Here is a 25589-nt window from a genome sequence, read left to right as displayed (position 1 = left end):
AAACATGTTGTAATTGGACCAGGCAACATCAAAGTAGAAAACTCCTAGTTTATTGTTTTTGTCCCTTACTGTGGCTAAAACAAGTAATTTCTCGTTTGTAGCACATTCTATCCTAAGAAATAGAAGTCACATTGGATACTGCTATCATTATGTCTGTGAAAAAAAAAAAAAATTAAAATAATTGATGGGATGGTCATGGTTGAAATGTATTTGACTGTAGATCTACTCAATCTAAGCTAACCTATGACAAAAATTGTCCCAAATGTGACCGTCCCAATTTTGGAATATCAGAGAGCAATATTGTCCAGTGTCTCTTTTCAACAATGTTGGATTATCATAGCAATCTCTCTTTTTACTTATATAAAAATCATTTCGTACCAGACGACTGAAAGCACATCGTTAAGCACTAAAGATGTACAATGACAATTGTGCAGCACATTCTGTCATACTGCCCCTTATCAAGGATGATATTTCCTGTATAACGGCTACCTAGCTGTGTATTCTTGACCCAGCCAAATGAATTAAGGAGAACTTTACTTATTCAGAGCAAAGAGTAAAAGCATAAGAATTTGGGCAGCTTTACCTCGTTTCATTATTGAACTCTTTTTCATTCATCTTCAAGAAATATATTTCAATTATCAGTACCTATAATATACTCTCATTATGAACCAAATGAGGGAGCCATTACATGGTTGCTCAGTTTGCAAGAAATAGCAGCCAAATCTCCTTCAAATCACTCCCCACGTGCATCATCTTAAGAAAAAGAAAGAGGGAAAGACACATTAGGCATAATGTCATTTTAGACCCTGACAAGGCAGCTGTTGCAAGATTATTGTCATTTCAAATGGATATGTATGTGTATGTACGAATATATATATATATACTATATATATATATATATAACTACTAGGTCTTAGTAGACACATGTGGTCTATTTCTAGCACATTAAATGTCCACTTTACAGGTCAAAATTATATATATAAAAATATATATATATATAAAGTAAGTCAGGAGGTATGAGATGAATAATGAATATAATTATTTCATCAGTTAATACCCATAAGCTTACAGTCGTTTCACAGACACATCATGGAAAAACTGAAATAAATATATTTATCTCATAGCTCCTGATTTTCTTTATATTCTATATACTCCTAATGAAATAATCTTCACTGATTTGGGGATTTGCTGGATTTCAACTACATAGGACTCTACATTACATTCCTAAGTATTCTTTTACTACATGGTTTGTAGCCTGGTCCACTAAAGGAGCTTTTCTGTAAGTACCACTGGATTAGATAAATCCATATATTATGCATTAAGTATATGTATGTATATATATATATGTATGTATATATGTCGTCGGTGGATCATATATTCCAAAAAGAAGCACACTCTAAGGAATAGAGCAGTAATATATCTACATGCAGTTAAATATATGTCCAGTCATAGAGTGACCAATGGTTTTGTATCCATAAATCGTTAAGCTTTATGAACGGCTTGTCAGACTCTATTGATGGAGGCCATATAACCTCACTTCAAACTGGAGGTAGACATCCTTTATGGTCAGTTAATTTGTTTTGTGGATACAAAACCATTGGTCACTCTATGACTGGATGACCAGACATATATTTAACTGCAAATATATATATATAATATATATATACATATATATAGTGTCAATAGCCAGCTGGAGGAGATGTTCTCCTGGGGCTACAAGCTACAGTAGCATTCACCCTTAGGGGTTAGCCGCATTTAAGTGGCAAATATACTTCACGTTGTCATGCAGCTACTGTTTATACCTCGTTCAGAGATTTATTATTGCTTATATATATATGTGTGTGTGTGTGTGTGTGTATGTGTGCGTGTGTGTGTGTGTGTGTGTGTGTGTTTCAGTATATTACTAATTTAGACATTATTGGATTAAGTGAAAATCACATATGGTGTCAATTATTTACAAATAAGTGATGATTCAGCGTTGCCATAACTCAATGGCTATGCTGAATGAAACTTTTACAGAATAGAACCATTTCTTATAGCAGAACAGACTGTCATAAGGTCTCCTTATAAACATCATGGATTACTTAAATGAAGTGTAAAGGCAATATACATACATACATATATAATAAGAGTTAGACTTAGTTCCATATGACTTAACCCTTTAGCATTCAATTCTGTCAAATGTAATGCTTATTTATTCATATTGTTTTGAATTAATCATGCATTGGCTCGTAGCCTCAAGATTTCGATGATGTGATTGCTTACTTTCAGAATGACATTGTAGGGTAGGTGTGAGAAGCTGGATCTGGCCAGCTTGAGCATAAAACAGGTAGAATATTTGGACGGATATGGCTGGTTTCAAAACTAAAGAGCTAACCTTTAGCATTCAGGTTTCTCTGTCAAATGTAATGCTTATTTATTCACATTGTTTTGAATTAGTGATGCATTAGCTTGTAGCTTCAAGATTTTGATGATGCGATTGCTTACTTTTAGAATGACATTGTAAGATAGGTGTGAGAAGCTTGATCTGGCTAGTTTGAACTTAAAACAGGTAAAATATGTGGGCTGAATATGGCTGGTTTAAATTCTAAAGGGTCAAAGTTACGTGGCCATTTAAGGCACATCCTGCTTCCTGATGAGATGATGGTGTGTCCTACAGGCCTATGACACTTTATATCACATGGAGCTGAGTTAAACTGTTATTTAGTAAATGTAACTCCAACCAAATGTATTGAGTGCTACTTACTTTCATTTGTTCACTCACTCACGTATAAAATACTGAATTTAGCAGATAGGTTCTAGAAACTGATAGAATATTAAATTAGAAATTGCTAAGTACTAAATATTCAGTTTTCTGAATGTGGTATTTAAAAAAAAATTATTTTCTACATTCTAAACTGATTAATTATAAAAAAAAAAAAAAAAAAATAAGATGGTAGTTTGCCTAACAAAATACCTTGTGGTATTGATTACATTTATTTATGCTCAGGTTAGCTTAATTATTTTTTTCTTTCAAAGTCAATAAAGTAAACAGAAATTTATAAAACACTGAGGTCGATTTACAGTCATTTAAACTCTCAAAGGAGTTGCCCCAGCATGGCCACAATCTAATACCTGAAAGTAGTAAAAGTGTAGCCCTATCCAACAAAAGATATGTTCGAAATATGCCAAATAGATTATCCTACATCTCTCTATAAAAAAAATGTTTATCTTTTATAAGAAAAAAAGAAAAAAACTTTGCCTGGGTTTTAAAAAATAAAGTTAATAAAGAAAAAAAATTATTTTCTAAAAAGAATTTATTTTTTTCTTTGTATTTTACTTATAAAATTATCATTTGGCAAAAATCATTACAGAGTCCAAGAGAATATTTTCTGGTATTCATTGATGGCCCTTTTATGTTTGTTTTTCATATCCTGCTGAGGATAAATTTACCCTTCGTTCTTCTGAGGTTGCTGAAATAAAGTAACAGTCAAATGCTGTGGGTCTGCGTAATCACCCATCTCCTCTCCTACAAACTGTATAAGGGCTGATCAAAAACTATTGGGGATTGTTGCTCTGGTAACAGCTGAGTGAAGCCGCTTGGAACAGATTGACCTTGAATTTTGTTGCTCATGCACACTAAGTTATAACATTCTCACGCACTTCTGTTGTTTACAGCATTGTTTGGAAGTGAAGTGTGTAGAATGTGGTCGTCTCGAAAAAGTTGGGTTTCAGCTGCACAAGACTTCCTCGATTGTGTTGAGAAAGATGAAAACTTTCTGAAAATGATAACAGGTGATGAATCATGGATCTATGACCCCAAAACCACAACTAATATCAAATCCCACATGAAAGGAACAAGATCTCAGTGTATGCAACAACAAAATGCTGCAGGTTTGTCACTAAAATATAATAATAATAATTATTATAATAAATGAATAAGAAAGAAGTTGATTTTTCACGTATGTAACATATGTTTCCATGAGAATTACTATTTATTGTTTATTAATAGATTACACAACTCTGTGCTTGAAAGATCAGGTCTCCTGCGTACTGAAGCCTTGATCATTGAACATCATCTCCGATGGTCAGGTCACGTTTGTCGGATGAAAGAACACCGCCTTCCCAAGATCTGTCTCTACGGTGAACTGTCTGAAGGAAAACGTCCTTGAGGCGGTACAAGGACCAACTCAAATCAACCTTGAAAAACACCAACATTGACCCCGCACACTGGGAGGATATCTCGGCAAACAGATCCCTCTGGAGACACACCATCAAAACGGGTTCAGCGGACTTCGAGAAAGCCCGAGTCGCAGGAGCTGAACTCAAGAGACGAGAGAGAAAGCAGCGCCTTCTCCTTCCCAAACCAACCCCTTCTATCCCTTGTCCACAATGTCCCCGTATGTTTCATGCAACCCTTGGATTGCGGTTCAAACACCCAGGAAAATTAACTGGATTGCAAGCTCGGAAACACGAGACGCAGCCAACTACTACTACTACTACTACTACTAATAGATTACACAATATAGAATGCATAATGATAACTGTTCTGGATCTCTCATTGTTGAGGTTCACATGGCGTTTTGTCCCTCTAGGAATTAACACAAAAAAGATGCGACAGTTGGAGGTAGAGTGGTTTGTACCAGCACTGCGCTGTTGCTCATTTTCTGCCGGTAAGACAGGAGCAGCATGAAATGAAATGGCTTGCTTAAGGACACAGTGCACTGCTTAGTCAAGGAATTGAACCTGTGACTTTCTGATCATAAGCGCAACACATTAACCACTAGGTAATGTGCCGTCACATATACTAAATTTAATACATCATCATCATTTACTGTCCATTTTTCCAGGCTAGCATGGCTCAGACAGAATTTGTCGAGGCAGGTTTTCTGTAGCTGGATGCCCTTCCTGTTGCCAATCCTCACCTGTTTCCAGCCCAGGTCATATTTCCCTAAGCTTTTCAAGGAAAACTGGAAATGAACGATCTTCGTATGATGATGATGATGATGATGATGATGCTCATTTCAAACAATTACAAGATGTCTAAACAAGAGTATGCACATATGCATACATGTTTATACACACAAAATGTGAATATATATAACAAAATTACATATAAAGAAAATCACATCTTTAAATGTAGAATTCACCTCACAAAGCCAACAATTTCTGTTGTATTAACATATTCAGATACAGAAAATATCATTGAAATTAATAACATTTTTGAAAATTCCTGTTGACACAATATTTTCAAGTTGATCCAAAATATATATATATATATATATATATATAAAATAAATGTTAGAGGTAATACTTGACAATTGTATATATATATATAGATAGATATGTACGTACATACATATGATGGGCTTCTTCCAGTTTCTGTCTATCAAACCTACTCACAAGGCTTTGGTCAGCTCAGGTTTATAGTAGAAGACACTTACCAAGGTGCTGTGTAGTGGGATTGAACCCAAGACCACATGGTTGGGAAGTAAGCTTCTTAACTACACAACCGCACATGGACTTTTGTATGAATTATTATTTTTTTTTTTTATAAAATAAAATATCAACAGAAATTATGTTTAAATCAACATTTATTTTTGCAAAAAATTTTTTGATTACAAAAGCTTGAAAAAAAAAAAAAAAAAGAATGACAAATTACTATATAAAGTTGAGAGGGAAAGAATGCTGGAAATCAATTAGAGGCCTCTGAAAGACAGAGAATAAAGATGCGAAAAATTACCTAGCATAATGAGGAAGTTTGAGAATGTGCTTGCCATATGATAACGGCTGAAAGTTTTATTGATGGCAGCATAGATTGGATTTTTCATGAGTTCTGAGCGATCGACACTGAAGCCTACTTCATGTCCCACTCCAACTTTCTGCTCCAAGTTATGTCGTTTAAACATAGCCTCTGAGGACTGAGGGCCGAACACAAGGAAGTTTAGCAGGGAAAAGACCAGATTAGACGAGAGCATGGCAACCTGAAAATGTATGACAGAAATGAATTAGTAAAAAGTTTGTAGATTATACATATCATCATCATCATCATCATCGTTTAACGTCCGCTTTCCATGCTAGCATGGGTTGGACGATTTGACTGAGGACTGGTGAAAACAGATGGCTACACCAGGCTCCAATCTGATTTGGCAGAGTTTCTACAGCTGGATGCCCTTCCTAACGCCTATACTTCTATATCTAAGAGACGAGGAATTCTGTACATTATTTACATTATATACATTCGACAGATATTTGTCCTCATCTTGTTAGTTGTTAACACAACGTTTCGGCTGATATACCCTCCAGCCTTCATCAGGTGTCTTGGGGAAATTTCGAACCTGGGTTCTCATTCCTAAGGTATTTTTCGATGTTGTTAGTATTATTATTATTGTTATTATTAGTGTTCAGGTCACTGCTTGGAATCGAACTCGGAATCTTGGGGTTAGTAGCCTGCGCTCTTAACCACTATGCCATATGCCCATGGGAAATTATTGATTGAATTTTAGGGTTTATAAATCTAATATTTTTCTGTCCTTCATTAATACCGGTTCCCATATGCTGCTCATATCTGCACTTGGTCTGCTTAGGAGGTTGTTGTGTCCTAGCATATGTGCTGCTTCTTTTAGTTTTCGTATTTTCCAATGGTGTTCTCTGTCTATTATTTTAACTTCATCCCACAGTGGGAGGTGGTCTCCAATTTTCCATACATGATCAGTTATACTTGATCATGTATATAGAACTGTATGAGAACCCAAGTTCGAAATTTCCCCAAGACACCTGAAGAAGGCTGGAGGGTATATCAGCCGAAACATTGTGTTAACAAACAAAATGAGGACAAATATCCGTCAAATGTAAATAATGTAAATAATTATACATATATGTCAGTTAGTTTTCTCCATGCCAGAAGGTACATAAGGCCACAACACAATCTCTCCAACCAGCTCTGTTTTCTGCCATTGTTCTCTTCTCATTTCAGTTTCTCCAGCCCTCTTGTCTCCTTTCTTTGCCAATGGTACTTTACCGTGTGGTTCTGGGGCACCTTACCTTATTGCTCAATGCTGATCTCCCAAAGTGGATAGAACGCGTGGAAGTGGGAGACCCAGGAAGACACGAGATGAAGTACTGAAGAACAACCTCAGGAAGCTGAACCTTTCAGGTGAGATGACAAAGAACCAAGATACCTGGTGCCTGGCCGTACTCAAGAAGACCCATAACCAACAGCAGAAGTGTTAAGATCAATCCTTGTGATTGTGTAAAACACTTATGGTGGTGTCACATAAAAGTGCCTGGGCAGCAACATGTAAAAGTGCTTGTGTGGGGTCACATAAAAGTGCTTGTGCAGTGCCATGTAAAAGCACCCAGTACACTCTGTAAAGTGGTTGGCATTAGGAAGGGCATCCAGCCATAGAAACCATGCCAAACCAGACTGCGTAACTGGTACTTAATTTATCGACCCGGAAAGGATGAAAGACAAAGTCAACCTTCACAGAATTTGAACTCAGAATGTAAAGACAGACGAAATACCATTAAGCATTTTGCCTGGGCGTGCTAACAATTCTGACAGCTTGCCACCTTTATAATCAATAATAATAATGATAATTAATAATAATAATAATAATAATAATGATGATGAAAACAAAAAAGTGCATTTCACTTACCTGAATTTTATTCTGAGTATCCCAGCTTACATATGGGTTTTTCAATACATATGTCATTAATGTGATTGATGAAGTTACAGTTCCAAGTGCAAAAAAGCAGGGGAACAGCTTGCTTTGTACCTCACCAAACTTGTGGCGAGGGAGCACCATTATCATTACAGGACCTTTCAAAAGATAATTACTCAGCTTAGTTCTTCAGCATAAACATTGTGTGTGCATACATATTTACTGATTCTTTTACTTGTTTTAGTCTTTAGTTGAAGAAATCGCACCCCCCAGGACTTATTCTTTGTAAGCCTAGTACTTATTCTATTGGTCTATTTTGCCAAACTGCTAAGTAACAGGGATGTAAACACACCAAACAATAGTACGGAGACAGACACAAAGACACACACACATAAATCATATGTATATATATATATATATATATATACATATATATATATATATATATATATATATACGATGGGCTTCTTTCAGTTTCTGTCTACCAAATCCACTCACAAGGCTTTGGCCAGCCTGAAGTTATAGTAGAAGACACTTGCTCAAGGTTCAACACAGTGGGACTGAACCCGGAACCATGTGGTTGGGAAGCAAGCTTCTTTTTGAGCCCAAGGTTTCATAAGACCAGTTACCTAGTTTCCATTGCATACAGATGATCATGATCACAACGTTCCACTAGAATGGTTTGCTGCAGGATTCACAGCCTGTAATTTTAGAGGGGAGGGGGCAAGTTGATTACACTGACCGAGTACACACATGGAACTTTATTGACTTCAAAGGGGTGTGGTAGCACATGGCTTAGTGGTTAAGGTGCTGGACTCATGGTCATCAGATTGTGGTTTCAATTCCTTGACCGGGTGGCATGTTCGTTTTGTGTTGCTCCAGTTCACTCGGCAAAAATGAGTAATCTTGCAATGGACTGGCGTCCCATCCAGGTGGAGAACATATACACCACAGAAAATGGGAAACTGGTCCTAGGAGACTATACGACTCTGGAAAGACCTTTATCCTATATTTTAATCCTATAAAGTAGGAGCTCTCAGCCATTTTTTAACTATGGACCTTTTTGGTTCCTATTTTACTTTAGCCCGACCTGGAGCTAAAGTAGAAAGCACTTGCTGAAGGTAGTGCACAATGAGACTGAACCCAGAACCCTGTGCTTGGGAAGCAAACTTCTTCTTAACCACACAGCCATTTAAATATATAAATGATATTGAAAAAAAAAAAAAAACAAGTGAAAAGACAAATGCAGTAATTTGTTTTCTTTTTTGGTGAATGATTTGAGAATATTTACCTGCAATGAATGAGACCCAGTGTTGTGTACCAAAGTTTAAGGAAAAGGATCCTAAATGGAGGGCATTTAGGATTGGTCGGGCACTAGGTCCATGCCAACTGGAGAATATCTTCCACAATATTCCTACACTAATTCCTGTTACACTTACAAGGTGGATGTGTGTTATGCTGAAGAAGATTAAACAGAAAAAAGAAAAGAATAATTAAAAAAGATTGGAAAAAAAGAAAAGAAAAAAAGCATTTGTTATTTAGGCAAACAACAATAACAATGCATGACCACCACCACATCAAAGTACAGGGCTGACAAATGAGGCTTCTGTTCAACCCGCAAGAAACGGTAGCTAAATCTCCTTGGTTTCTTTTTCTACAAAGAATATATTGGAGGATATGGTCCTATATACAACGTCTAAATAAAGACAGGATGGTCACGTCTGGATGGGCATGGGTGAAACAGTTCCCATAGGATAACCGAAGGTTGAACAACAGCAGCACAACAACCACTAACACCACCAAAACAGCTTGACCTGTGACAAACAATAGTTAATTCTCCCTCAAATCATGTCAACGTTTGTGATCCTATATACACTATATCTAAATAAAGACAGGATGGGCATAGCTGGTATAGTTTTCATAGGATGACCTTGTACTAAATAGCAACACAACTGCCACTAACACCACCAAAGTAGCCTGACCTGCAACAAACAACAGCTAAAAGTCCCTCGAATCATGTCAACTGTTGTGGTTGTATATATACCATGTCTAAATAAAGACAGGATGGGCATAGCTGGTACTGTTTTTATAGGATGACCTTGTACTAAATAGCAACACAACTGCTACTAACGCCAGCAGGGTAGCTTGACTAGCTAGAAATAGTAGCCAGGTTTTCTCAAATTACATAGGACAATGTCCTAAATAGATGAACAGATGAGATAGTTACAGCTGGCTGGAACACTTTCAATCAAATTTTTACTGAATCATGGATGACCTCAGATTAAATAACAACCACAGTGACAAAAACAACAACAACAACAACAACAACAGCAACTCTTATCGTATAAGTTCTGATTAAACGACCTCATACATATCTTAATTAGTTTGATAACTAACTTGCTTTCTCAAGTGAAGTGGTCTTGTGACATTGTGTGCATTGTTACACACCATTTTCAACAATTGTGCAGCTTGTTGTGACCTTACCTGGCTTGCGCATCAACATGACAATGTATAACCTACTAAATTATCTTTTAATTGTTTCGGTCACTGGACTGCAGCCATGCTGGAGCACGACTCTGACTGCCTTTTTTTCTCTCTCTTTTTTTTTTTAGTCGAACAGATCAACTCCTGTACTTATTTTTTTTTAATCTGGTATTTATTCTATCAGTCACTTTTGTTGAACTGCTAAGTCACAGAGATTTAAACAAACCAACATCAGCTGGTGGGCAGTAGGACAAACACAGATACAAACACACACACACACACAAGTACGTATTTATGTATATATATATATATATATATATATATATATATATCTTCGAAACGTCAGGTTAGAATAGAGACAGCTGATGAAGGAATATTCCAAGTGGCTTTCCGTTTTCCTATGTGTTCGTTCCGTTGTCTGTAGTTCATTGTTCTAATGTCCTGTACCCTGATATGCATATATATACACATGTAGATGTAAGTATGTACATATATGTGTGTATACATGTATATATATTCTTTGTATTATATATATATATATATATGTATATATATAGCACCATTTGAGCGTGGTCGTTACCAGCGTTGCCTTACTGGCTCGTGAACAAAACATTTGAGCGAGGTCGTTGCCAGTGCCGCTCAACTGACTCCTGTGCAGGCGGCACGTAAAAAAACACCATTTGAGCGTGGCCATTGCCAGTACCGCCTGACTGGCCTTCGTGCTAGTGGCATGTAAAAGCACCCACTACACTCTCGGAGTGGTTGGTGTTAGGAAGGGCATCCAGCTGTCGAAACTCTGCTAGATCAGATTGGAGCCTGGTGCAGCCATCCAGTTCGCCAGTCCTCAGCCAAATCGTCCAACCCGTGCTAGCATGGAAAGCGGACGTTAAACGATGAAGATGATGATGTAAGTATGTATGTACATAAGTATGTATGTATGTATGCATATATGTATGTACAATAATCCTTTGCCATATCGCAGTTCACTCATTGTGGTTTGTTATTTAAGCTTACATGGATTCCTCCATGATGTTTTTCATTTATGATAAAATAAATATATACAAACTAAAAATAATTAAAAAAAATACAGTACAGTACTGTAATGCAGTACAGTAATGTAATACCTGTGATAGACGAGGGATTACTGTATGCCATTATTCAATTTAATTTCCAGATTTCTTGCCAGTAGAGAAAGAGCTGGTTTCAAACCCAGATCCAAAGCTTCTTCATTGTATGTATGTGTGCATGTACACAGTATTTGATGTCAGTGCATGTGTAGATTTATATATACTATATATATATCATCATCATCATCGTTTAACGTCCGCTTTCCATGCTAGCATAGGTTGGACGATTTGACTGAGGACTGGTGAAACCGGATGGCAACACCAGGCTCCAGTCTGATTTGGCAGAGTTTCTACAGCTGGATGCCCTTCCTAACGCCAACCACTCAGAGAGTGTAGTGGGTGCTTTTACGTGTCACCCGCACGAAAACGGCCACGCTCGAAATGGTGTCTTTTATGTGCCACCCGCACAAGCCAGTCCAGGGGCACTGGCAACGATCTCGCTCGAAAATCCTACAGGAGCCAGTCAGGCGGTACTGGCAACGGCCACGCTCAAAATGGTGCATCTCATGTGCCACCCGCACAAGAACCAGTCCAGGGGCACTGGCAACGATCTTACTTGGCTTGCCGGATATATATATATATATATATACTATATCTTTATATACTTATACTCTAAACTTCTGGGAAGTTTTACAAATTTGTATGTATGTATGTACGAATGTATGTATGTATTGTGTATGTATTTATGTGTGCGCGTCTACACACACCTCAGTAGTCTAGGTTACAACTACGTTTGTCACAGCCAGACAAAGCTCTCTTGTCCTGTGCCACCACTTCTCTGCCAATCTCTAAACTTTACTGCTGTCAAGAAAGACCTCCTTACCATAATCTTCTACATTGAAATCCGACGAATGCTTGTGCGTATATGTGTGTGTAGGGGGCGTGTATGTTTGTGGGGGGCGTGTGTGTGGTGTGCGTGCGTGTGTGTGTGTGTGTGTATACACATTATATACACAAACACGTTTTAACGTATGCATCTTCCATAGTCAAGACGATCGACATCTCGCACTTGTTATGTATTTATAGCTCAACAGAACATGGACGACTTTTAGGCGGACGCCTCTACACGGTCGTTAGACATGCTAGAAACAGCAGTTGAATATCCCTCGTAACACTTACCACTGTCTTTAACGAGGAAGGACACTGCATACTCTAGTTAGATATACTATCGTACGATGGCGGAGAGGAAACTGGATGCTTTCGATCGGAATATTTTTGACCATGGGTTTTCTCGATCAGGGCTGACCAGGGAGGGAGCTTATGGATTAACAGCAGTTAATCCAAAAGGATTAACAGCGGTTAAGAAGTTAAAAGACAGTATTACTCAGGATGTGGTACAAGTTAATCTGGAGTCCAGCCTCTTGAGACGCAATAAGTCCCAATTATATGCAGCAGCAGCGGCGGTGGTGGTGGTGGTTGTGGTAGTAATAATGTTTTCGTTATCAACCACTAGGGGTTAGCAAAGATTAATAACGGATTGATTGTATGGTGATCAGGTGCGCACTATAATTTGTCGGATAAGACTAAGAAAAGGAGACACACACACGCACGTGAGTGTATGCATATTTGTGTGTGTACATGTAAGGATAAGCAAGTTAGGCAGGTCGATAAATAAAGAATATTTAATACACTAAATACAAAAAAAAAATGTGCATATGTTTAGATACAAAGATTTGTTTATCCTTACATTTACTCCTCAACCCGCTCAAGTTTAAATCTCTTGAGCACTAGGTGTTTTCTATACGGAGAATATCCGATTCTCATCTATGATCTATATACGTGTGTGTGTGTGTGTGTGTGTACACACACGTGCGTATGCATATATGTGTATGTGTGTATGTATACACACACACAAGGAAATTGACAAAATACGAGCGACCTTAAGTTTTGTTTACAAAAACTTTAGAAATAAAGTTTTCCACGTCGCACTCAAAAGTTCATGCGAAGCCTGAATGTCAAAAGTCTAATTATATATATTTTCTATAAATCATCAATAATTGTAAGGTTTTAATTCTGAAAAAAAAAAAATAAATATCTCACATGAAAGGAAAAATAACACAAAATAAAACAAAACAAAGGAAATCCCCAAATATTCCAAATTATTCTGTTTCTTAAGAAAAAAAGTAAAACTTAGACGTTATCTTCAATTTATCATAGCAAGAATAAGAGTAACGAGTGGTTTTATCTCGGTATAACAAATTAGAAAATTAGGTTATTTTTAGTTAGCCTTGAAATATGTTTCTGTTCCCTGTATTCAATGTTTAACAACAGTTATTGTCAGCAATAGGAGCCACCAAAATAAACAAACATGAACTTGCACCAAAGAGGAAGTGGCCTTTACGTGGTTCTTTGATCGGCTAGAAATAACAGCAAAATTCCCCTATCGTTTCCCTAAAGTTTATTATTATTATTATTATTATTATTATTTTATTTATTTTATTTATTTTTTAAGTAAGTTCACTTTGGATACTGTACTCCGTGGAAGACAGTGCGGCGGATGTCGGAGTTAGGAAGCATCAAGTTGGATTTTGTCCGTTTTGACGGGGATTTTTTCAGATTTTTTTTTTCACGGTGCCCTTGGAAACGCTCTGGACTATCTTTTTAGCAAAAAGAATTTGCAAAAAACGGTGTTTTTTTCTCTTTTGCTACAAAAATAGTCCAGAGTACTGTAAAAAAAAAAAAATTCTGAAAAATCCCCGTCAAAACAGAGAAATTCCAACTTGTTGCTGCTTCCGAAGTCCGACGTCCGCCAAGGTGCGTGATTAAAGGGAGATTTGGCTGTTGTTTTTAGCATTTCCCATGAGCACCTTCCTCGTTTATAGCATATTCTATGGCCATCTTCCTCGTTTCTAGCATATCCCATGACTACTTTCCTGAAAAACCTCGTCAAAACGGAGAAATTACAACTTGCTAGCGCTTTCCAAGTCCCACGTCCGCCCCAAATTCTTTAGTACATGTACACACACACACATTTATATACATATGTATACACACACACAGAGGCATACGAGTATCAACAGATTTACCTATTCACATCCACACACGAAGATATATAAGCAAATATGAAAAATATATATACATAAATATAAAGAAGTGCGACTTACTGAAACATTTTGCCCGACGGTATGTGACAATCAGATGAACTTGATGACAGAATGAACAAATTTAACGACAGGGACTCAAAATATAGCAGAGCTGGAATATAACCCTTGTTGTATAAGGCGAAGATATACAGTCTGTTAATGCTTGTCAGAGGGTTGCATTGATAAACATACTGGTAGCACAACTTGACTATGAGCGAGGAAACGTGACAGTAAGCACGTCAATATATATATATATATATATATATATATATATATTACATGTATGTATAATTATCTATAAATACCTCCGATCAGATAATATAGTGGGATGGATTTATTGTTGAGTTTGATGGGCGGGGTTAATGTGGGTTAGAGAAAATGTAGTGTGCGAAGGGTTACAGTAAGTGAGAGTGTGTGAGAGAGAGAGCTAAGCACAGCGTGTGACTGAACGTACATGAAGTGTAGGGAAAACAATGCGTGACCGTGTGTACGTGCGTTAAGACGACGCCAACATGGCTGTATGGTTAAGGAGCTCGCTTTGCAACCGTGCGGCTTTGGGTTCAGTCCCACTGCGCGGCACCTGGTGTATGGCCGGCCGACAAATGCCTTCTGAGTGAATTTAGAGGACGAAAACTGAGTGGGAGTCCGTCAAATGCGAATAACTTGCGACAATACTGTTTTCTACACTGTTTTGAATAAGTCTTAAGTCTTCTGCCTCCAAGAGATAAGGTCGGACAATTGTCGTTTTGGGTAAGACTACTCTTATCTCCGGAGGCGCAATGGCCCAGTCGTTAGGGCCGCGGACACGCGGTCATAGGATCGCGGTTTCGATTCCCAGACCGGGCGTTGTGAGTGTTTATTGAGCGAAAACACCTAAAGCTCCACAAGGCTCCGGCAGGAGATGATGGCGAACCCTCCTGTACTCTTTCACCACAACTTTCTCTCACTCTTTCTTCCTGCACACTCTGTGTCACGCTGAATATCCCCGAGAACTACGTTAAGGAGTGTCTGTGGAGTGCTCAGCCACTTGCACGTTAATTTCACGAGCAGGCTGTTCTGTTGATCGGATCAACTGGAACCCTCGACGGAGTGCCAACACACACACACTCTTATCTCCAGACGATAAGCTAGTCTCTTTCCTGGATCTTTTCTGTTGTCGTCACAGTTTTCTCTTCATTTTTTTTTTGTTTGTTTAATTTTGTTCCCATTGTTTTCAGATTTGTTGTACTGGTGTAGTTTTGTACGCTAATTATGAAAAGGAAACTTATTTTGGTCACGAATTACCAAAATAAAAAGTTCGCAAATTCTGCGTAATTTTAGCCAATCGAAAGCCATAGACACATTTGTGTCTGTTTCCATAGTAACAAGTGACGCTGTAGTCTGCATAAAACTACCAATACGCATATTTTTTTCACCTGTGTAATTTTCTTTGACGAATGCTTATTTTCTGAACTTCTGTTTTAGCATTTTCGCTAAACACCTCACCTTATGTTGCTCTGCGATCACTTCAACACCTGATGCGTGGCACACTGTGCCTCTGTTCAGGCAATGTTGATTTGATGGAAGGAGTGAGCTGATGTGCGGCACAAATATTTGATCATTATGAACATATCAGGCGCAGGACGGAAACTGAAAGAAGCCCGTCGTATATATATATACATATATATGTGTGTGTGTGTATGTTTGTGTGTCTGTGTTTATCCCCCCAACATAGCTTGACAACCGATGCTGGTGTGTTTACATCGCCGTAACTTAACGGTTCGGAAAAAGAGACCGATTAAATAAGTACTAGGCTTACAAAGAATAAGTCCTGGGGTCGATTTGCTCGACTAAAGGAGGTGCTCCAGCATGGCCGCAGTCAAATGACTGAAACAAGTAAAAGAGTATATAATTTGTGCAGGTCGTTCGGCAAAAAACGAACACTCGTACGGGAGAGTCCATCTCTCACACACACACACACACACGTATGTTTGTGTTTGTTCACCATACAAGTGCTTGACAACTAGTGTTGTTTTGTTTACGTTCCCGTAACTTAGCGATTCGGCAAAATAAATATCACACTTGAAAAAGAAAAAAAAATATGGTGTCGATTCATTTGACTAAATCATTTCAAGACGGTGCCCCAGTATGGGGCGCAGCCCAATGACTGAAAACAAATAAAAGATGAAAGATAAATACTGTCTAGGCCGATTTCCCAGATTTCCAAGTTAAAACGCAACTTATAGGGGTTTGTACTTGCCATACAACATGATCCTTTCCCTTATTCCAATTGCGTTAATTTTTGAAATTACTTTTATGCTTTTGGTTCAATTACCACAGTACAAAAAAGAAATGATAGGGGATATATTGATGAATGAAATACTCGTGTTGTGTTTCTGGAAGGCTAGTTGCCTACGGAGTAACCTAAATGATTCCCCCACTCCACAAATTACAAAGTCCTACCCCCCCCCCCGCCAAATGTATACATACTTCAGGAAAGGAAAAATCTGTATGAATATTTTAATTCAGTGTTATAGCAATTTGATAACACATTGGAAGACGTATCTGTATTTAGAGAGGTACTTATACAAGTTAAATATTTATACAGATTTTTCCTTTCCTGAAGTGTGTATACATTTTTTGGGTGGACTCTGTACTGTTCTTGAATACAATACGTAAAGAATAGCTTTCAAATTTCTAAGCCTGGATTCGAAATCGAATTCACATTTTCCTGCAAATTCTCTTCCTATTGTTTTCGCCTTTTGCACTAGGAAATTTATGAAGCCAATTGTCACACTTTGGGTCTGTTGTTTAAAAAGTTAGCATTCTTAGGTTAAATAGGATTCAGACTGATTAGAGAGGAAAAATCCATTGTCTAGCATGACCTAATTTAGATAGAGAAAATATAAATACACAACCAAACAATCAGCTCAATCTCTTTGGTCGCTCGGCCTCTGGTCAGAGAGCATCTCCGTTTCCCACTTCACGTATAGCTTGTCATCGTGCAACAACACAACTCTTACTCCGTCTACTGGTCTAAACTCTCTTAGTCTTCCTCTCTCTAGAGTTGTCTTCTTACATGCAAACATCGATAATAACGATATAAATAAAGGGTCACTTCAGCAACCAATTAAAAATGTTGTCTCATTTATTCGCTGGAACACGATTTCTGTCCTTGGGTAGCAACTGTTATTACCTATTTGTTACACCTAGAAAGTATGAAAAATGACCAATATTTCATTCAAACTTTGCTTTTGTTATGATATTTATTCAAACTCCAAATAATTCCTCTCAATACATGGCTATAATGCTCTCCCCACTACTCCTGTTCATGATCAGAGATAGCAAGACTTATTTAACACATTCCATATCAGTAGTGGTAATAATATGACTAATGATGGTAATGATAAAGGTAATGATGACAATTGTGGAAATAACTCTAAAAGTAGCGACAATAGGAAGGAAAGCACCGGTTGTAACTGTAGAGGAGGTAGGGAATGTGTTAAATAAATCTTGCTTAGAAAGGAACGTAGTATATCAATGTGCAGTAGTTACCTAGAACATAACTTATAAATACATAGGATGTTGTGCCACGATATTTAAGTTACGATATTATAACCACATCTCATCATTTAGACATAAAAATAAAAATGTGACATCATTTAGCAAGTTGATATGGCAACTTAGAGAAGAAAAAGTTGAATACGAACTGAAATGGTCAATCCTCAGTAGAGCTAAACCTTATGAAATAGATAGAACGAGATGCAAATTTTGTTTGGAGGAGTCATTACAAATCCTCAAAGCAGTGGGTAACCTTATTAACCGTAGGCAGGTGTAAACATTTTTTTGAATAAATCATTTAGCAGGTTCCCTAGTAAATTTAATAATATAGTGACAGATATCGGTCAAGGTGGGCGTAGTGACAAGGCGATAAATGTGAATTACCTTCGTTTTTATGTAATTTTTTTTTATGTATATGTTTATAGGTCTTCCAATTATTTTATTTAGCTGCATTTCGCTGCGCTTTAAAGATTTAAATTACTTGACCATATATATATATATATATATAAAAATGTGTGTGTGTGTGTGTGTATGGATATATATACGTATACACATGTATATATGTGTGTATATATATATATATATATATATATATATATATATATATATATATATATATATATGTTTATGTATGTATGTAGGCGTGTGTGCATGTGGCTGGGTGTATACATGAGTATATGTGTATTTATATATATGTACATGCGTGTACAGATATATATATATATATATATGTATATATACATGCGTGTACAGATATATATATATATATATATATATACATATATACATATATATATAACCCACTTCTGTGGGTTTAAAATCGTTTTTTTTTAAATTCAAAAAATAAAAAAATAAATTTTCTAATTTAATTTATTTTTCCTATTTCATCCCTTTAAAATTTAATATTTTAATTTAACTTGGATTTTTTACTTTCAACCAGTATTGGAATTATTACCCGCTTGTCGTTGTATAATTATTACCCCAGGGTTATTGGTATTGTTGATTGGATCAACTGGAACCCTCGATGTCGTAAGCGACGGAGTGCCACTTCATTAGTATTGTTACTTCTATTATTATTTTGGAAGATAACAGAGGATGTTAATGGTATTGATATTGTTGTTGCTGATGCTGTCACCTTTACCATAATTGCTTTGGAATAACACATTACTCTGCAAGTTCACTCTAATCCTCTAAAATTATTCCCCCTCTATGTTAGATTAAAAACCGAAAGTTACTGTTTTAGACTCACCCATGTCCATAGCAAATTTCAACACATTGGCTGGAGAATATCTGACCTACATACAATGCCAATATTGGGGGTCGACTTATTTGACCAAAATTTCTTCAAGGTAGTGCCCCAGCATGGCTGCAGACTAGTGACTGAAACAAATAAAAGGTGAGTCTTCGAATCCCCCCCCCATTCATTGTACCTTCCACAATTAAGTAGATTTTTTTTTTCCTTTTTGTTGTTTTTCGTCTATTTTATTTTCTCATACTTCCGCCATTCTGTAAAAAAACTTTTTTCTATACGACAAGAAAATTAAATGAACAGAATAAAAAAAAAAAAAAGAAGTTAACACCAGTGTTTGTTTGCCTTGACATAATTCCCATCGAATTTAATTCAACATACCATTTTTTTCAAACTGGTGCGACAAATCGTTTTTGGGAAACATGATAGTTTTGGTCTCATTATTCTTCAATTAAAATATCTTTTAAGTGACTAAAATCATCGTTTTATAGAAATTTCTTTGAAAATTTAAATTTTGATTTTCACACATTCACCATTTTTCTTTTTTTTTTTTGGTTACATTTTTGCTTTAAATCATGTTTTTTAAACCTCTTCCTGCCTCATCGTACCTTTGGAACAGAAACGAACACTAAAATAAGACATACATATTTTCTTTCTCGTTTTTTAAAATTTATTTTTCGTTATTTTATTGTATTCTACACTCTAAAACGTTTATAATTCACATTCAACAATAAATTTTAAATAATTTGAACCCTCGTCTCCATTTTACCATACCTTTCACATCTAAAATCAAACATCACAGATCTATGTGAAAAAAAAAAAAAAAATTAGAATTTTGAAGGAGGTTATCTATAAAATGATAATTTCAGTCGTTTTTAAAACATAGAAAAGAATATTTTTAGACAAAAGTATAATTGAACCGAAAATATCTCGTTTATTCCTCTGTCTATCATAACCGGTCGTCACACACCTTTCGTAAATAAAATCGTATATTTATTTCTTTCTAGTTTTGTTTTGTGTGGGAAATGAAAAAAAATTGATATGTAAAATTAAATTTGATGGAAATTATGTCAACTCAGACACTGGCAAATGTTAGTATATTCTTGTTTTTCTCTTGGTTTTATTTTTATGCCGAACAGAAAAATGGTTATTCACAATGGAAGGATAGGTGTCCTCATCTTGTTTTTTGCTACCACAACGTTTTGGCTGAAGTACTCTCCAGCCTTCATCAAGTGTTCTGGTGGGATTTCGTAACCAACTCTTTATTTGACTAACCATAGAAGAGAATATGAATATCCATGCAGTTGCGATAGGTTATACAAAGCGAAACCTGCCGCCCCCTTAAAGTGAGGGTAGAGGAACATCGTCGTAAAGCTGTGACACGAGGGGATGTTGAAAAATCGGGTATAGCCGATCATGTATGGAAAAAACGGAGACCACCTGCCGCTGTGGGATGAAGTTAAAATAATCGACAGAGAACAGCACTGGAAAATACGAAAATTAAAAGAGGCAGCACAATATATGCTAGGACACAACAACCTTCTAAGTAGACTTAATGCAAATATGAACGTAATATGGGAACCGGTATTAAGAAAAGATAAAATACTAGGTTTGTAAGCCTTAAAATTCACTCTGTAATAGCTCACGAACATATGGCATAGTGATTAAGAGCGCAGACAGAAAAATAATACACCTTAGGAATGAGAACAGTGTCCACCATAGAAAAATAACATTAGTCAAATAAAGGGTCGAAATTCTACCAGAACAACTGATGAAGGCTGGACATAACAACAAACAAGGTGAGGACAACTGTCCGTCAAATTGTAAATAATGTACACAATACCAGCGCAACCGTATCTCCTCCCACCCCCAACTTTGTTTCTCACAACTTTCAGAAAAATGAATATTTTGAATTAAATTTTCCACAAATGCCTTTGAGACGGTGTAGGTAATAACTATTTCAGAATTTGTTGTGAAATAAGAAAAAAAATAATAATGGGGGCGCACACACATATACTGGTGGAACTTGAAATTTTGAAAAAAAATATTTGACGTGTGTCAATATGTATGAGTACACGCCAATCAATTTTTTTCTTTTTTTTCGATTTGAATTCCGATATAATCGTAATATGCACCATCTGAAAGGTATTTGCTGCACATTTCATTGAAAAAATATTCAGGTCATACCGTATCCTATATCACACATCACTTCATGGTAGACTATGCAGTATGGTCGTCAACTAGGCAAACGTATAGCTTACTTGGACCAACAGACCTATGGTCATGCTTAGTCATCCGACAACTCCCTGCATACCATACATCTGCCGAAGCAGGGATTATCTGAAATTCCATGACAACTAGTAACAAGGTACACGAAAGCTGGAGAAGATTAGAAGATTAATGAATGACCAAGAAGGGAATGAGATGAACAAAGAAAAATGACTATTTTCTTCCTGCCTTTTATTGTTTGATCGAATGCGTTTTTTTATATCGGTTTCAAATTTTGGCACAAGGCTAGCAATTTCGGAGCGGTGGGTGGTCAAGTCGAATAAACCATCCTAGCCATTCGATGTTTAACAAAATCCTATAATATTTTTGAGTAGCTGTGTGGTAAGTAGCTTGCTTACCAACCACATGGTTCCGGGTTCAGTCCCACTGCGTGGCACCTTGGGCAAGTGTTTTCTACTATAGACTTGGGCCGACCAAAGCCTTGTGAGTGGATTTGGCAGACGGAAACTGAAAGAAGCCCGTCGTATATATGTATATATATATATGTATGTGTGTTTGTGTTTGTCTCCAAACTATCGCTTGACAACCGATACTGGTGTGTTTACGTCCCCGTAACTTAGCGGCTCGGCAAAAAGAGACCGATAGAATAAGTACTAGGCTTACAAAGAATAAGTCCTGGGGTCGATATGCTCGACTAAAGGCGGTGCTCCAGCATGGCCGCAGTCAAATGACTGAAACAAGTAAAAGAGTAATTAAATATTGTTAGGAATTGTATAAAAATAATTAAAAAGATATTTTGTGTTTTGTAGAAATATAACCAATTTATTGCAGATAAATTTTAACAACGAAATCTTATAGGGACCTCCTAAGGACTATGTGGACCCCAGTTGAGAACCAATGGTCTCGACCAACACCTACAAATGACTGATTTATGCTAGTCTTTTACACGCGTGGTTTATAGCGTTCAGGCTGAGTTCAAATCCCACCAAGATCGACTTTGCCTTTCATCTTTCCGGTCGATAGAACAAGTGACACTCTCATACTGGAGCTGAGGTAATCCATTCAATGCTTATCAGTATTTCGTTCTGAGCTCAAATCCCGCCGAGGTCGACTTTGCCTTTCATCCTTTCGGGGGTCGATAAATTAAGTACCAGTTATGCACAGGGGTTGATGTAATCGACTTAATCCCCTTGTCTGACCCCTCTATGTTTAGCCCCTTGTGGGCAATAAAGAAATAAGAGCGCTAAATACTCTTGCAGCGATCCCGTTTGCAAATATATATTTTGTGCTTCAAAAGCATATTTCAATATACGTATGTTGGATGACTGGTGTTTTCAGAAAATTTAACGATGTTTGTAATCTATTATGTAGAGCATTCAGCTGTAATGTAAAGGATTGCCTAATTTATAGATTACAAATATGATGGTATAGACACAGTTTGGAAGCCCCTGATTATGTCTGCTGTAGGAGAGTTTATCCTGATGAATGGGACGGTAGTGGTGATGGTGGATTCTACTTGGTCGCTTCGCCTAGTGTATATAAGATTGGCCAAAAGTCACCCGACAGTAAATCATATTTCCATAAATAATTCTGTATTGATTCGAATGGGAAAAAAAATGTGTCGCTCAAGAAGGACTTCAGTTTGAACTATTTCGTCTGCCGTTACGTTCTGAGTTCAAATTCCGCCGAGGTCGACTTTGCCTTTCAACCTTTCGGGGTCGATAAGTAAAATACCAGTTACGCAATGGGGTCGATGTAATCGACTTAATCCGTTTGTCCTTGTTTGTCCCCTCTATGTTTAGCCCCTTGTGGGCAATAAAGAAATAAGAAGCGGGCAAGTCGGCGAGATGGCAGAAACGTCAGCACGCCGGTCGAAATGCTTAGCGGTATTTCGTCTGCCGTTACATTCTGAGTTCAAATTCCGCCGAGGTCGACTTTGCCTTTCATCCTTTCGGGGTCGATTAAATAAGTACCAGTTACGAACTGGGGATCGATGTAATCGACTTAATCCGTTTGTCTGTCCTTGTTTGTCCGCTCTGTGTGTAGCCCCTTGTGGGCAGTAAAGAAATAATGATGTTTCATATTTAGGTGCTTTTATTAAATTCATTCAGTTGTTAGACATAAATAAATCTTGGAGAATTAAATGGTTTTGATTTACTGTCAGGTGAGTTTTGGCCAGCCCTGAATGGCAGCCAAATCACCCTTAGCTCTGACCTTTCAGTCTTAAAATGATCCCAAACAAACGAAAAAACACGGGACACTTTGAACAGTGTGGGTCTCGGAAAAAAAAAAAAGACGGGATAGTCATGATTGGAGTGTCTTTGATCTTAGGTCTGTTTGATCACGTTTAACCTGGTGCTAAAGAATAATAACCGCAGCAACAACAACAACAACAACAACAACAACAACGACAGTTTGACCTTTACTGCAGTGACTGTTTCCCAAACAAAACAGTTATCAGCTTTTGGTTGGTTTTAACGATTAATCGACACGGAATATACATAAGCACGCGTGCATATAGGAACATCCAAGTGGTTCATAGTGATACTAGAAATAGCAGGTAAATTCCTGCAAACCACACACGACTTTCAGGGTGAAATTGTGTGATGTCCGAAATATATAAAGTCACACAGGATGGTCTGACCTTTGAGCAACAACAAATTCGTATTTGTGTGTATGTGTGTGTACACATATACATATAGAAACACACACACACATATATGTATACACACACACATACGTATATATATACACATACGTATATATACATATGTATATATACATACACACATATATACGTGTATATATATATATATATATATATATATATACACACATGTGCATACATACAAATATATATACATACACATGTACACGCATACACATATGTAAGCATACATTTATATACACACAATAGACATGCATGCATACATACATACATACACGTGCCATGTTTGTGTTAGAGAGAGAGAGAGAATTAGACTGTATAAGAAAAGCATGCATTCCTTTAATAAATTGAAATCCTTCCCAAACATCATGTGGCTCAACAGCAGACATTAAAACAACGAAGACGGGTTTTTTTTGCGTAATCGTTTGACGTGTTAGACATAGCAGTCAAACCTCCTCTACGTTAAACACTGCATTATCACCTTAATAAACGGGAAGGACGAATTAGGTAACACAAGCCTCGATGTATAATATCTAAATAATAATAATAATGGTTTCAAATTTTGCCACAAGGGCAGTCATTTTGGGGGAGGGGATTTGTCGATTACATCGACCTCAGTGTTCAGCTGGTACTTAATTTATCGACCTCGAAAGGATGAAAGGCAAAGTCGACCTCAGCGAAATTTGAACTCCGATCGTAACGGCAGACGAAATACCGCTAAGCATTTCGCCCGGCGTGCTAACGATTCTGTCAATCGGGATGGTCACGGCTGGGATAACTTTGGATACTAGTTCGGTTAGAGTCGATCATGAGCGAAACAACAATACCAGTTCCAATTTCTCTGTTGTTGATCAAATAACTTTGAGAAACTGTCCACGAATATGAAATTAGTTGTCACCGTTTAAGCCCGACTGAGCTGGAAGACACGTAGCCAAAAACGCTCCAGATGTGACCATCCTGTCTTTTTTTTAAAATCATTCTTTTTCCTCTTCAGAAATACCATATCTAGGACTAACTAATATTATCGATTGAATGTTTTCATTTATAAAAACTGCTCGGTATAACTTGATGGAATTGTGACTGTTATTTCTTACAAATCGATAGACCACGTTCGTAGAAGCCGGTAATTTCTCGATCCGACTCCTTAGTAAAGCTTGTAAAACCTGTGATCGGTTTAGTTTGGTTTCTCCAACGACAACATTTTAAGAAACAAATGTATTTCTTTCTTTACATAAGTAGTTATGTAAGGTTTTATATAAGAGACAAATAGCGTTTGAGGTTAGTTTAAAATACATTATGTAAACGAAACAAAACAAAGCGGAGCGAAAACAATGCTGATTTTTGTTTTCGGTTAGTTTAGCAATAACGGATGGAATATAGATATAGTAACAATAACAACTATACTTACGGAACCATCTTGAGTGATGTTTTTTGCAAGGAATTAGATGAGTAGGAATATGAGGAGAGAAATATGGCAGACGCCGAAGCAAAATACTGTTGCCTCGCTGATTACCAGCTGGTTAATAGTGAGGCATTGAGAGTTATCTCCCCTCCGTAGTAGACTCA

General features: G+C 37.0%; 1 protein-coding gene and 1 long non-coding RNA gene across 3 annotated transcripts; one reads left to right on the top strand and one right to left on the bottom strand.

Annotated features, from left to right (window-relative positions):
• Nucleotides 1-6: 6 nt before the first annotated feature.
• Nucleotides 7-5570, top strand: LOC149131296 (uncharacterized). Its single transcript, XR_016238106.1, has 2 exons — nucleotides 7-3873; nucleotides 3992-5570. It is a non-coding gene; the product is annotated as an uncharacterized LOC149131296 (long non-coding RNA).
• On the bottom strand, nucleotides 5556-25589 carry LOC106873655 (transmembrane protein 205). Of its 2 annotated transcripts, none has more exons than XM_014921103.3 (4): nucleotides 25432-25589; nucleotides 8935-9101; nucleotides 7638-7801; nucleotides 5556-5963 (listed from the first exon to the last, which is right to left on the bottom strand). In XM_014921103.3, exons 1-4 carry the CDS (start codon nucleotides 25437-25439, stop codon nucleotides 5679-5681), a joined length of 624 nt encoding a protein of 207 aa, XP_014776589.1. In that variant the 5' UTR covers nucleotides 25440-25589; the 3' UTR covers nucleotides 5556-5678. The 2 variants fall into 2 exon arrangements, with proteins under 2 accessions (XP_014776589.1, XP_014776590.1); XM_014921104.3 differs by lacking the exon at nucleotides 25432-25589 and adding an exon at nucleotides 14359-14491.

The sequence above is a fragment of the Octopus bimaculoides genome, chromosome 23, assembly GCF_046866305.1.
Source record: "Octopus bimaculoides isolate indiv1 chromosome 23, ASM4686630v1, whole genome shotgun sequence".
NCBI lineage: Eukaryota > Metazoa > Mollusca > Cephalopoda > Octopoda > Octopodidae > Octopus > Octopus bimaculoides.
Note: the sequence above shows the minus strand (reverse complement) of the source record. Positions and strands in the feature narration are given on the sequence as shown.

Excerpts from the sequence above, each read along its gene's own strand:
- LOC106873655 (XM_014921103.3), bottom strand. Across the intron at positions 7,802-8,934 it reads CTGGGTCTCATTCATTGCAG|GTCCTGTAATGATAATGGTG; the intron begins GTAAATATTCTC and ends ATCTTTTGAAAG. Across the intron at positions 5,964-7,637 it reads ATACTCAGAATAAAATTCAG|GTTGCCATGCTCTCGTCTAA; the intron begins GTAAGTGAAATG and ends ATACATTTTCAG.